Raw genomic sequence first — 14,437 nt, 5'->3', positions numbered from 1 at the left:
GAGGAACTGGGCTGAGAGCAGTGGGCTATGTACTAGGGCTCAGTTCTGTATGTTCTTATCTGTACCTGCTGGTTGATGGACATAACTACCCATTTGTCCTGGAATAGTGTGATGAACTGATGGAAAGAAAATTCAGGTAAGTCCTAATTTTTCCTTTCAAAAATGCCACTTGCTAGATGTGTTCTATGTGTGTTTCTTTTTGGTCTATTTTCAGAAAAAAAAAAGTCCAAGTGAAAAATGCACATAATCAATTCATTGGAGTGTAGGAGATCCCACATGGGTTAACCCTGCGGCCACCTAAAGGGACTCCCAGGTCTGCTTCCACCTGTGCATGTGCTTTACAGTGGCATACCTTTCCACCCACCTGCCGGGTCCCACTTGCCTCTGGGCGAGTCTCCCACCAAGTTCCCCAGTGGTTTCTAAGGACACTGGTGCCACAATCCCAGGGGTCCCACAGTTCCCAGAAGCACCCACAGACCCAAACACAAACTACCAGGATTCTTAGTCCAGGACAGCAGAGTCAATGAACTGATAAGGTTTATTGTCAGGAAATTGAACAGTGAATGGTAAGAGTTAAAAATGATGGAAATGGCAATATAGATTTGTTTACTACCTGAGTAGTATCTGGGGTGTTCAGGAAATATAGCTGCTCACAGGGCCTCAGTGGAGAGATCGTTCTCTTTCTCCCTATCTGAGACAAAAGATTACCTTACAGTTCAGGCAGCAAAAAACTCACTATTTACAAAAAGTCACTATCTGCTGGCCAAACAAGGGAAATGCACTAGGGAACAAATACCATACTTTTCACATAAGTTAGACATATGTCCCCTGTTTTGACACAAGGAGGAGTCTGCATTCTTAGTAGACTGGCCACACAAACATCCCAGCAAAGCAGTGGGGCACCCTGGGGGGGACTGCAGTAGACTTCACATAAAAGCTCCCCGGTACACATCTCACTGTCATATTGTGGAGTGAACCCTCCAGAAACCTACTGTACCCAACTATACAGCACGACAATGACCCTTTTGGCTGCAGGTGTTGCCTATGAGTACAGCAGGTTTTATGGTGGCTTTTGGAGGGCTGTCATTCCTCCACTGAGGGAGTGTCATGCCTTTATTTTTCTAATGTTCTGGTCATTTAGGGCACTTTTTGTTGCTTGTTAAAACAGGTCTAGCTCAAAATGGCTTGTCTTGAACGTTTTTGTTTTTGTTCCATTATGGCTGAAAAAGGTCCAGGTCTTAGGAATGCCCAGATCCCTCCCTTGATGCGCCTCCTTGAGATTTGAACACACTGTAGATGAACAGCATAGAAAAATGTCTGGAAAATGGATTTCGAAAAACTGATTTGGACATTTTGGCGAGAAATGTCCAAATGCTGCTTTGCCACTTTTCAGACTTTTTTTTTTTTAACCTTGAAAATTAGCCCTTTGTCTACTAATGCTCCACTTCAGTGGTGCCTCTGACATAGATTGCTAGACGTTACTAACAATTTCGCTGTTATATTCCTTGGCCATTTTCTTCTAACTTTGGTGTCTACTTTTCCAGGACAGTTTTATAAATCATACTGTTTGTTTTTGCTTAAGTTGAACACACAAAGCATAACTTATAGGAATGTAAAAATAGTCCAAGGAGTGAAGGAGAAATTCAATTACATAGTCGTAAGACTGTTTCCAGGGAGAATGTAGTGAAAGCAGTTAGCTGAGCAGAGTTTAAAAAAGGTTTGGATAACTTCTTAAAAGAAAAGCCCATAGTCCATTATTAAGATGGACTTAAGTGAAAATCCACTATTTATTTCTAGGATAAGCAGCGTTAAATGTATTGTACTGTTTTGGGATCTTGCCAGGTACTTTTAACCTGGATTGGCTACTGTTTGAAACAGGATGCTGGGCTTGATGGATCTTCGGTCTGTCCCAGTAATGTAACACTTATATGATTATGTTCTTATACTGGGCTAAATATCAACCCTTTCATCACTTTACCCAAAAGAAAGCATTAAAGAAATTAAATCAAAATATTCCTTGGTGCTTCATTTTCCAATAATGTGCATGTTGCAAGCCTGAAATTCCTCATTCATGCACTATATTGGAAATCCATTTCTGTGTGGCCTCACTAGGAGCAGCATTGATCTACTGTGTCCAGTTTGAGATTTGATCTCATAACGACTCTGCACCAGTCCAGTGCTAAGGCAATGCAACACTAATCTGGGAGAACTATAGGACAAACTTGCAGATGAGTTGGCATTAATGTTTAACTTCCAAAAGATTGTCAGTTCTGAAACTGCAAATAGGTGGGATAATGTGGGATACAAATGCAGCAAAAATAAACAGTGATTGTATTTAAGGATGCAAAGCCCAGAGTGAAAATGGGGCTGCTCCTCTTCCCAAACACATGATTCTTAACTGCTTCAAAACATGTAGGGAGGGTGGGACTTTAGCCCTCCTTCCTTGAAGGGTGGTCTTTGGTTTTCATAGCAGTCCCTTCTGATTAGGTATAGATTTGTTTATTTTTTTATCATGTGACTGAGCAGTAGACCACACGTGGATTCTTGATTGCATTTAACTGGTAGCAATTGTGTATTTGGTATGTGCTAGTGCTACTTCACGAAACTCCATTGTCTTTCAGGATATTAGCAGCTCGATGACCAACAGTACTGCTTCTAGCAAGCCCCCAGTCACCCTTAGGCTTGTTGTTCCTGCCAGCCAGTGTGGATCCTTGATTGGGAAAGGAGGCTGCAAGATCAAAGAAATAAGAGAGGTTTGCATTGAATTAACTAACTATAAGCTGAAGAGTTGCTTCTAAAGATGCCACAGTGCTTCAAGGGCAAATGCTGGAGAATGTCTAGAGGCAGCTAGTAGACTGGTCTGAAGGTGGCTTGAGCTCTGAAATGTTTCCTGCCCAGTTGGAATCAACTTGAAGTTGGTGGTGGTTAAATGAGGCCAATGGGGGGGGGGGGGGGGGGGGGGGGAAATGTCTTCAAATATTTCTTTGCTATAGAACTAGAGCTGCTGTTGTCTTTGAATTATTGTGGTGTAAATGTCTGCTTTATGAGGGCAGACAAACCTGGAGCCTACCCTTAACAATTATGAATGCTTTTAAGCTGGCAATAATGTATAGAGGCAAAAGCTGCACTTAAAACTGCTGAATGATTTCATTTCGTGGTGCCAGAGCTGTACATGTGGTCTCACAAAGCCACCTGTCAAAAGTAGAGTTAAGTAGTTAAGACTACAGTGTAGACTTAAGCACTTAATGATTTGATGTTTGGGATGTGGGGCTGGTTTTTGGGTGTCCATATACAAGTTTGGTAGCAGTTAATTTGTTTTTCAATCCTTTACTTCCAAAGAGCACAGGAGCTCAGGTCCAAGTGGCAGGAGATATGCTTCCCAATTCTACAGAGCGAGCCATCACAATTGCTGGGATACCACAGTCCATTATAGAGTGCGTCAAGCAGATCTGTGTTGTCATGTTGGAGGTGAGCTTTGGGTTGATGTGGGGTGTGTATAGCTGTGTTCTCAATGGTGCTTCCTCAGCGTTTCAAGAAACATCAAATATTAAGTTGTTGATGGTTAAAAGTTGTTGATGGCAAGCATGATGCTATACTCATTGCTGGCTAATGCCACAGAATGTTGAATTAGACCTGTAATCTATCGATATAGTAAGAAGTGGAAAGTCCAAATTGTTTTAAATATACAAGATTTAAGTTTAAATCTCTAATTTAGTTACAGTATTGGTACAAATGTTAGATTTTTAGTGTAATTCGCAGTTGAACTTGTGATCAGCTGGTTGACTTTTCAGAAAGTGAAACCATGTAAATGAGTTCTGAAAACACTTGGCAAGCTTCTAATGTTATGAATTTTTTTTTTTTTTTTGCTTTACTAAGAACACAATTCTGAAACCCTCTCCTAAGTCCTCTGGCAATGTCCTACTTTCTCTAGTAGACAGCTCTTGTCTCCATAGCAGATACTTGGTTCTGTTTCCAGGGAGCACAGTGCCTATGAAATCATTCCCAGCATCTTTGTTTTCTGGGGAATTTAAACATGGAGCTCAAATATATTCACCAATTCCATATCATCAAGCTGATCAATCCATAGACTGGTGGGTTGTGTCCATCTACCAGCAGGTGGAGATAGAGAGCAAACTTTTGCCTCCCTATATGTGGTCATGTGCTGCCGGAAACTCCCCAGTATGTTCTCTATCTCAGCAGGTGGTGGTCACACACAGCAGCAGCTCTGGCTAGGCCTCCAAGCCTAATTTTTAGGTTTTGTTGAGTGCCTGGGGTTGAGGGCTCTTTTGAGCAAGTGCAAACCTGGTGGTGCCAGGTCCCTCCTTTTCTCCCCCCTCCCGCTGGCTCCGTTAAAAAAAAAAAAAAAAAATTTTAAACGTCCTTAAAGGCGTTTATTTCGACGTTTATTTAAACGTTCATTGCAGCTACTCACTGGGACACCAGTTCGTTACAGCTCGGAGCGGACAGCAGGTAATTTTTACCTTTTTATAGCGGGCAGGGGGTTCCCCGATTCTTCTCCTCGTGGCATATGGCGTCGGAGGGCGAGGGCGCAAAGGGTCGCTCCCCGGATCGCTTGAGCGCTTCTAGAGGGGATGCGGGGGTCTTACAGCCTGATTCGCCCTTATTGGGTGACAGTCTCGTGACCGATGAATGTCCCGGTCCTTCCTCCGGCGTGGCGGTTTTTCCCGCCATAAACGCCCATCCCCCGCTCCTCGCCTCCGCCATCTTGGCCGGCTACGCGGCTCGGACGGCTTCTTCGTGGGCCGCCCTTGAGGTTGGAGACATTAATGCCATGAACGCCCTTAATTTGGGCGACGGCACAAAAGCGGCTAAAGTTAAGCGCCGTTCTTCCCGCGCGGCTCCTTCGCGGAGTGTCGCGCCGGACGCCATTTTGGATGCGCAGCATGTTTCTCCCCCGCTCTTGCGAGCGCCAGTTGAGGGTGCGTTTAGGGCTGTTGCCCAGGCTGCGGAAGTGCACAGTCTGGGGGGTTTCTCCCCCGAGTTTGTTTTGCTGCTGCATCAGGCTTTCCTCATGCAAAACGCTGCCCCTGCTCCCTCGTCTGGTAAAGAGGTTGAGGTTCCCAGAGGTAAACGCCCTCGGGTTGATTCCCAGGCCTTGGAGGACTTTGTCTCCTCCGATGTAGATGAGGGCAGCGTGTCTGAGGTCTCACAACGGTCCTTTGCGGATTCCTTGGAGGAGACGGATCCCCGCTCGGATGGAGCGGATGACCCCTCTGCAGCGCGGCTTTTTAGCCCAGAGGATTTGCCCAACCTGTTGTTACAGGCCATGGACACTTTGAAGATTTCCTCTCCGGAGGACGTCTCTCCCTCAGCCCCTGTTGGCTCTGCCATTATGCTGGGGACGAAGCGCCCGCCTAGAACCTTCCACGTGCATGATGCCATGCACACCTTAATTTCGGCTCAATGGGATCTCCCGGAAGCGAGCCTTAAAGTGGCTAGGGCTATGTCTCGCCTCTATCCTTTGGCTGTGAGTGAACGTGAGGCCTATCTGTGGCCTACCGTGGATTCTTTAATCATTGCGGTGACTAAGAAAACGGCGTTGCCGGTGGAAGGTGGCACGGCCCTAAAGGACGCCCAAGACAGAAGATTGGAGGCGGCCTTAAGGTCGTCCTTTGAGGCGGCTGCTTTAAGTTTGCAGGCCTCAGTTTGCGGCTCCTATGTGGCCAGGGCGTGCCTGACTATGGTGCAGCGGGCTTCCCCCTCGGATCATTCCTTGAGGGCTGATTGGCCGGCCCTGGAATCGGGCTTAGCCTATTTGGCAGACTTGCTGTATGATGTCTTGAGGGCCTCAGCTAAAGGCATGGCTCAGACAATCTCTGCGCGGCGGTGGCTTTGGCTGAAACATTGGTCTGCTGACCACGCCTCTAAATCCCGCCTGGCTAGATTGCCTTTTAAAGGCAAGCTGCTCTTTGGGGTCGAGCTGGACAAAATCGTGACCGATCTCGGCACGTCTAAGGGCAAGAAGTTACCAGAGGTCAGGGCTCGGGCTAGTTCTCGTCCCGGTACCTCCAGAGGACGGTTGCAGGAAGCCCGTCGGTACCGCCCGGGCAAGTCGGGTTCCTCTGCCCCCTCTTCCTTTAAGAGGAATTTCTCCCCCAAGCAGCATTCCTTTCGCAGAGACCGCCGTCCCGGAGGTGCTTCCTCCGGTCCTCCCCCAGGGTCTCGTACCCAATGACGGGGCCTTGGTCCACGCCCCAGTGCAGATTTGAGGACGGCTGTCCTCGTTTCTGGGCGAGTGGACCACAATAACTTCAGACGCGTGGGTGCTGGAAGTCATCAGAGACGGCTACAAGCTAGAGTTCTGCCGACCCTTAAAAGACGGGTTTGTACTCTCTCCCTGCAAGTCTCCGGTCAAAGCTGTGGCAGTGCAGCAGACCTTGGACAACCTGATCCGCCTGGGCGCGGTCGTTCCGGTGCCAGAAAGTCAGCTTGGCAAGGGACGTTACTCCATTTACTTTGTGGTACCAAAGAAAGGAGGTTCTGTCCGGCCTATCCTCGACCTCAAAGGGGTCAATCGGGCCTTGAAAGTGCGGCACTTTCGCATGGAGACTCTCCGCTCTGTTATAGCGGCGGTGAAGGCAGGAGAGTTCTTGGCTTCCTTGGACATCAAGGAAGCGTACCTGCATATTCCCATCTGGCCTCCTCATCAACGCTTTCTGCGTTTTGCAGTCCTGGGACGACACTTCCAGTTCAGAGCCCTCCCATTCGGGTTGGCTACTGCTCCGCGGACCTTTTCCAAAGTAATGGTGGTCATCGCGGCCTTCCTACGAAAGGAAGGGGTACAGGTCCATCCTTATCTGGACGACTGGTTGATCCGAGCCCCCTCTTATGCAGAGTGCGGCAAAGCTGTGGACCGGGTAGTTGCTCTTTTGAGCTCCCTGGGATGGATCATCAACTGGGAGAAGAGCCAGCTGCGCCCGACTCAGTCCCTGGAGTACCTGGGAGTTCGATTCGACACCCAAGTGGGCAGAGTGTTCCTGCCAGACAATCGGATTGTCAAACTTCAGGCTCAGGTGGACCAGTTCCTGGGAGCCTCTCCTCTTCGGGCTTGGGACTATGTGCAGCTGTTGGGCTCTATGACGGCCACGATGGAAGTAGTGCCCTGGGCCAGGGCTCATATGAGACCACTTCAACACTCCTTGCTGCAGCGCTGGACTCCGATGTCGGAGGATTATCTGTGCGACTTCCCTTGGACCCAGCAGTGCGCAAGGCGCTGAGCTTGTGGATGCAGACAGACAAATTGTCTGCGGGAATGCCTCTGGTGACCCCAGAGTGGATTGTCGTCACGACGGACGCCTCTTTGTCGGGCTGGGGAGCCCACTGCTTGGGAAGGACAGCGCAGGGGCTCTGGTCTCCTGCAGAGGCAAAGTGGTCTATCAACCTCCTGGAACTCAGAGCCATTCGGTTGGCGCTTTTGGAGTTCATCCCGGTACTGGTGTGGAAGCCTGTACGGGTCCTGTCGGACAATGCCACAGCTGTGGCCTATGTCAACCGCCAGGGAGGTACCAAGAGCGCCCCTCTAGCCAAGGAGGCTATGTATCTTTGCCAGTGGGCGGAAGCGAACCTGGAGCAGCTTTCAGCGGCCCACATTGCCGGAGTCATGAATGTCAAGGCGGACTTTCTCAGTCGCCATACCTTGGAGCCCGGAGAGTGGCAGCTATCTGCTCAGGCGTTCTTGGACATCACGAAGCGCTGGGGCCAGCCGAGCCTAGATCTGATGGCGTCATCAGCCAATTGCCAAGTGCCGCGCTTCTTCAGCAGAGGACGGGACCCTCGATCCCTGGGAGTAGATGCTCTTCTCCAACAGTGGCCGACACAAGAGCTCCTCTATGTGTTCCCGCCCTGGCCCATGTTGGGCAGGGTGCTAGACCGGGTGGCAAAGCATCCCGGCAGGGTAATCCTGGTGGGTCCGGATTGGCCCAGGCGTCCCTGGTATGCGGACTTGATCAGGCTCTCAGTGGACGATCCTCTGCGACTGCCAGTGGAGCGGGGCCTGTTACATCAGGGTCCCGTGGTGATGGAGGATCCCTCCCCCTTTGGTCTTACGGCCTGGCTATTGAGCGGCAGCGTCTGAGGAAGAAGGGCTTCTCAGACAAGGTCATCGCCACTATGCTGAGAGCGAGGAAGCGCTCTACTTCTACTGCTTACGCCAGGGTTTGGCGTATCTTTGCAGCGTGGTGTGAAGCAGGCTCACTTTCTCCCTTCACTGCTCCAATTTCTTCAGTGTTGGCGTTCCTGCAAGAAGGTCTGGAGAAAGGCCTGTCGCTCAGTTCCCTTAAAGTCCAGGTAGCGGCTCTGGCTTGCTTCAGGGGCCGCCTGAAGGGTGCTTCCCTGGCTTCACAGCCAGATGTGGTGCGCTTTCTCAAGGGAGTTAATCACCTGCGCCCTCCTCTGCACTCAGTGGTGCCTGCGTGGAATCTCAACCTGGTGCTAAGAGCATTGCAGAAGCCGCCTTTTGAACCCTTGTCGAGGGCATCTCTGAAAGACCTGACGTTGAAAGCAGTCTTTTTGGTGGCTATCACTTCAGCCAGAAGAGTTTCCGAGCTCCAGGCCCTCTCATGTCGAGAGCCTTTTCTGCAGTTCACTGAGGCAGGAGTGACTATTCGCACAGTGCCTTCCTTCCTGCCCAAGATTGTTTCTCGCTTCCATGTGAATCAGCAGCTCTGTCTCCCTTCCTTTCGTAGGGAGGACTACCCAGAGGAGTACTCTGCTCTTAAATTTCTGGATGTGAGACGAGTCATCATCAGATACTTGGAAGTGACCAATGATTTCCGGAAATCGGATCATCTGTTTGTCCTGTTTGCAGGTCCTCGTAAGGGTCTGCAGGCTGCTAAGCCTACAGTGGCAAGATGGGTCAAGGAAGCCATTGCAGCGGCTTATGTGGCCGCGGGGAAGGTTCCGCCTATCCAGCTGAAGGCTCACTCCACGAGAGCTCAGGCGGCCTCGATGGCAGAGGCCGGATCCGTCTCCTTGGTAGAGATATGCAAGGCGGCAACTTGGGCTTCGGCTCATACATTCTCCAAGCATTACCGTTTGACTGTGGCTGCACGGGCGGAGGCCCGGTTTGGAGCTTCAGTGTTGAGGTCAGGGATTTCAATGTCCCGCCCTGGGTGAGTACTGCTTCGGTACATCCCACCAGTCTATGGATTGATCAGCTTGATGATATGGAAGGTAAAATTATGTATAATCATACCTGATAATTTTCTTTCCATTAATCATAGCTGATCAATCCATAGCCCCTCCCAGATATCTGTACTGTTTTTATTCTGGTTGCATTTCAGGTTCAAGTTTAGTCTTCAGTTACTTCAGAAAGACTTCGTGTTCAAGTTCTTCCTTTACTTGGATTCTTCAAGAGTTGAGACGAGTTTGTGTTACAGTGAGCTGCTGCATTCCTCTCCCCTCCGTTTTACGGGGCTGGATTGAGACTTAAAATTCTGCCGGCACTCCCTCCCGCTTCGTGCGGTTGTAGGGCAGCTTTGTACCCCTCCCGCTTCGGCGGTGTTAGGGTCAGTCAGCTCCTCCCGCGGTTGCGGTTGCAGGATAAGCCAGATCCCCCCGCATCGGCGGGTGTGGTGTCCCTCCCCCGCTCCGCGGGGATGAGCTGGACGGATTCCCCTCCCCCACTTGTGTGGGGATGAGCTGGGTTAATTCCCCTCCCCCGTTTCGGCGGTGGTGAGCTGGGCAGAGTGTCCCTTTGTGGGTGTAATTCTCTAAGTGCTGAGTCCTGCGGATGGAGCTTTGATATCGACATACTGAGGAGTTTCCGGCAGCACATGACCACATATAGGGAGGCAAAAGTTTGCTCTCTATCTCCACCTGCTGGTAGATGGACACAACCCACCAGTCTATGGATTGATCAGCTATGATTAATGGAAAGAAAATTATCAGGTATGATTATACATAATTTTACCTTTAAGGTGTGTGCCTATTATGAAGAAAGGACATGTCATGTAAGTGAATCACAGATGTTCTCATAAGTACCACAACATGATTATAATTCACTACACAAGTACATTTACAAGAAGTATAACTTGAGCAATACAGTAAAGTTGCTTAATCCAATCTCCAAGCAAGTATGAGACAGCTCCCAAACTGGTAATCTAGGCTATGGGTGATGGTGCACTCTTTTGTCAAAAAGAGGATATTTTGTGCAGCAAACTTTCCATTGGTTACACAAGTGCCTTTTTTTTTTTTTTTTTTTGCAACATGAAAAAGAAATAGAAATATTGTCTATTCAAAGTCAATTAAAAAAAACCCCTAAAAGTCTTGACTCTATTTTGGTATGAGCCTATTTTGCAGCAGGTATGCCAATTTTGTAGGCTGGGATGGTTGGTTTTTTTGTATTTCTTGATGGGACAGCTTGGCTGGAGTGGTTCTGTAATATTGGATTCAGGTCTGACCACTCAAGGATAAACACTTCATGCTGAGCCAATTTCATTGTTGCTTTTCCTTCATAATTAGGATCATTGTCCTGCTGAAAGGGGAATCTTTTTCCCTAGTCTCAGGACCTGTACTGTGCACCCTCCAAATCGCTTATTTCCTTAGGCCTCCCTGTCTGAAGTGTTCCCATAACAATGCTGCTGTCAACTGTTTCCTTAGCCTCAGCCGCAGATGAATCCAGGAACTGGTGGGTTGTATCTGCCTACCACAGGTGGAGATAGAGAAAGCAGTGATCCTGGATGTCCAGCTCCTTATCACTTCACTATATCTATCTCCAGCAGGTGGTGGACAGATTCCTTCCATCTCCTGGATTCTTCTTGGGGGACTCTTGGGTACTTCTGCCAGTAGAGCTTGGGGACATGTGGCTGATGGTGCCAACCTTGAGGACATACTTGTACTCCAAGTCCCTATTTTACCCCATCTCCTCCAGCTCTCTGGGCTCCCTGGACTGTTTTTTCCAAGCTGCTGTATGTTTAACAAAACAGGAAGTTTGTTTGCTCTCTGGGGTTAGTGGCTGCCAGGCTGTGGGGAGCGGGAGCGCCTACTGCCGCTTTTGGGGACTCCTTTGATGCCCCGGTGAGTAAACATTCATCTGTTCCTGTTCAGGGTGTGAGCTTTCAGTTCCGACAGGGTGGACCGCACTTTGGCAGCGGAGGTAGTCGAGATAATCCCGCTGTGGCTCTCGCTGTTCTACAGTGGTCTCCGGCACTGAGGGGCCTATTGAGCCTGTGGGGGAGACTGCTGAAGCCGTTGTGGATCCCATGCCTTTTTCCTCTTCTGAACCTTCCCGTCTTTCTGGTTCTGCAGGTGCTTTCAACGCAGGGGCGACTTCTGGTATTTTTTTTTTTTTTTTTTAATTCTTCTGGCGCTGGTATGGAAGTTGTGGATTTCTCCCTGGATTTTATCCTTCTCTTGCAGTGTTCATTTGATGAAGAGGGGATTTTCTTCTGTGCCTCCCTATCCTCAGTGTGTGCTGGAGGGCAGAGACCCTTGATAGCCAGGGTGATTTCAGATCACCTCTAAAGCTTGAGGGCCTGACTGTGAAGCGCAGGGGAAGGGTCTTTGAGTCTCCATTCTCCTCTGCCTTCCATTTTGGCAGGATCCAAGGGGGCTCAGGGCACCCGTCTAGGCTAGAGGAATTGGAGGACTGAACTTCTCCAAGGTGATCTGGATGGATCCGATGGTGGTTTGGATTTTCATCGTGATGAGCTCCCATCTTTGACTTCAGACACCTTGGAAGCCGTGAATATTTCAGACTCTGAGGAACAAGCGAAATCTTCGATCAACGTTAAAATGGCGAGAATGCAGAAGCCATCTAAGGCCTCCCCAATGCATGAATCCATTAAAGAATTAATCTCGGCTCAGTGGTCTGACCCTGAGAGTGGGTTGAAAGTGGCTAGAGCTATGGCACATCAGAAAATGAAAGAAGGCACTGACTGAAAATAACAAGAAATAGCATTAGAAATGGCAAGTCAAATACAAAGCGCTAATAAAGGCAAAGAGAGACCTTGAAAAAAAAGATTGAGTTGGAGGCAAACATATGTAGCAAAAATGTTTTTAGGTATATTTAAAAGCAAGATGCTGCCAAAAGAATCGGTTGGACCACTAGATGACAGGGGTAGAAGGAGCAATCAGGGAAGACAAAGCCATAGTGGCGAGATTAAATGAATTTTTCCTCATCAGTCCTCCAAACCGTTCAAGACGCTTGGGTTATGCACTCCTACCAGCAGAGGGAGACTGAGAACACTAAAACTTCTTATACAAGTGCAGACCTTCTACTAACCAGTATTGTCTCAGCAGAGGGTAGATGTGTGCAGCCTGTGCAGTATACTCAGTCTGGTAGGCCGTTTGGGGTTTCTAGGTTGGGTTGTAAATGTTAGAGAACCCACACTTGGATCTCTATTACAGGATGTAAGTCCTAAGGGGCTTCTTATTCCCTGTGAGGTGTCACATCCGGGTGGCCGGGTCCCTCATCCTGTGCTCTTCCTCTAGAGGACTGCTTGACCTCGTTCTGTACCCTTGAGGCGTTTAGGCATCAGCAAAGAGGTTAAAAAAAACACACGTTTTTAAAAGGCGGCTATTTTGGCCGTTCTTGTGGCAGTCCAGAGAAAACGTCTTCAAGGTCATTCTAGCCTTAGGCGGTTTTGCCTATTAGTCTTGTCAGAGCACAAAGCAACTGTTTTTATTGTGTTCAGAGCCATTATGTCTAAGCCGGTGAGGTGTTGGTTTTGTGCGAAGCAGGGAGTTGAAGTGAAAGGTGGCCAATGTAAATTTTGTGGGGAGCCTACGTCAGCGCTCTTGGCCCCTGTGCTTTCCACTGAGTGGGCGGAGGTGTTGGGCGGCGATTTGACCGCACATTTGGGGCCGTTTTTGGCGGGAAACGCGGCCATTTTGGCTGCGCGTCCCGGGTCGGCCTCGACGGAGCCGTTTTTGGCGGGAAGTGCAGCCCTTTTGGCTGCGCATTCGGTATCGGTGCCGGGGGACCCGTGTGTGGTGGGAAGCGCGCCTAGTTTAGCCACGGATTACGCAATGGACCTGCCGCCTCGGGAGTAAGGGGGTCCGTCGCGGAGACTGCGGGAAGTGGTGTTGGGGCTTCAGCAGCATCGGGGGGGGGGGGGGGTCTGGCTTCCCCCCTGAGTTTGGTCTCTGTATAATGCCTGGAGAGCTGGCCCCTCTGTCTGTTTGTGCCCCGGAGGCCGCTAGCTCAGTGGGAGCTAAGTGCCCGCGGGTGAATATTTCGGAGCCTATGGAGATACTTTCTCTTCCTGGGTTGGATGTTTAGAGTGACCCAGGAGACGAGGATCTCTTAGAGGTGTCTGAGGATCAGGATGGGCCAAGGCCTGGGGAATATTCTTCAGTGGTTCGTATTTTTCATAAGGAGGAGTTGTCAGAGCTCATTGATCAGGTGATCTCTACTTTGAAGTTTGCTCCGGCGGCCACTCCCTCTGCGCAGAGACCCCAGATAGATCCCTTGGTTAAGGGGATTCGGAGAGCCTCCCGTTCCTTTCCCATGAATTCAGACATTAGGGCCATGGTTTTTCAGGAATGGTCTGTGCCGGAGGCTGCTTGTAAGGTGTCTAGGGCTATGGCGCGACTGTATCACTTGCCTCCGGAAGATTTGGCCCTGCTGAAACCACCTACTGTGGATGCGGTGGTTACGGCGGTTACTAAGGCTGCGGCCATTCCGGTGGATGGTGGTACAGCCTTACGGGATCCTCAGGATAGGAAGCTAGAGTCCTTTCTGAAGCGCAGCTTTGATTTGTCGGCTTTGGCCTTGCAAGCCTCTGTATGTGGGGACTTGGTAGCCAGAGCTTGTTTCCGTTGGGCGGAGAAACTCTTGGATAAGCCTGCGTTAGATAGGACTGGTTTGGTTCAGGACCTGGCCAAATTGGAGATGGGGTCTTCGTTTTTGGCAGACACCCTTTATGATTTGCTAAGGGCTTCAGCTAAGAATATGGCTCTGGCGGTGACGGCTCGCAGGGCTCTTTGGCTTAGGGGCTGGGTGGCAGATGCGGCCTCTAAAGCAAAGTTGTGTTCTCTACCTTTCAAAGGTTCTATGTTGTTTGGAGAGGACTTGGATAAACTGATGAGTGGTCTTGGGGATACCAAGGTCTCACAGTTGCCGGAGTTACGGCCTAAGGTGGCTAGTCGAGGTGGTTCGGCTAGAGGTCGGTTTAAGGACGCGAGGCGGTACAGGCCGGGCAGATTTGTGTCTCCTTCTAAAAGCCGGTTTTTCCAGCGGACGCAGTCCTTTTGAGGGGGTCATCGAGGAGGTTGGAGACTCCTCTGGAGGTGCCGGAAATGGTAAGTCCTGCTTATGAAAGTGTGCGGGTCCAACCTCTGGTGAAGGTTGGGGCACGACTTCATCTGTTTTATCAGGGGTGGACCTAAATTACTTCAGATCAGTGGGTGCTGGAGGTCGTTCGCGACGGTTATGCGCTCGAGTTCGAGCACCCGCTGCTGGATCTGTTTCTTC

General features: G+C 49.7%; 1 protein-coding gene across 3 annotated transcripts in view; it reads left to right on the top strand.

The window, feature by feature from the left end:
* Nucleotides 1–14,437, top strand: part of PCBP2 (poly(rC) binding protein 2) — a 135,159-nt gene that overhangs the window by 21,091 nt on the left and 99,631 nt on the right. For all 3 annotated transcript variants that reach the window (XM_030198361.1, XM_030198359.1, XM_030198360.1), the window contains exons 6-7: nt 2,622–2,753; nt 3,340–3,468. In XM_030198361.1, coding sequence (XP_030054221.1) covers nt 2,622–2,753; nt 3,340–3,468 — 261 coding nt within the window. The remainder of the gene's footprint in view (nt 1–2,621; nt 2,754–3,339; nt 3,469–14,437) is intronic.

This window comes from Microcaecilia unicolor, chromosome 3 (genome assembly GCF_901765095.1).
Source record: "Microcaecilia unicolor chromosome 3, aMicUni1.1, whole genome shotgun sequence".
Classification (NCBI taxonomy): domain Eukaryota; kingdom Metazoa; phylum Chordata; class Amphibia; order Gymnophiona; family Siphonopidae; genus Microcaecilia; species Microcaecilia unicolor.
Note: the sequence above shows the minus strand (reverse complement) of the source record. Positions and strands in the feature narration are given on the sequence as shown.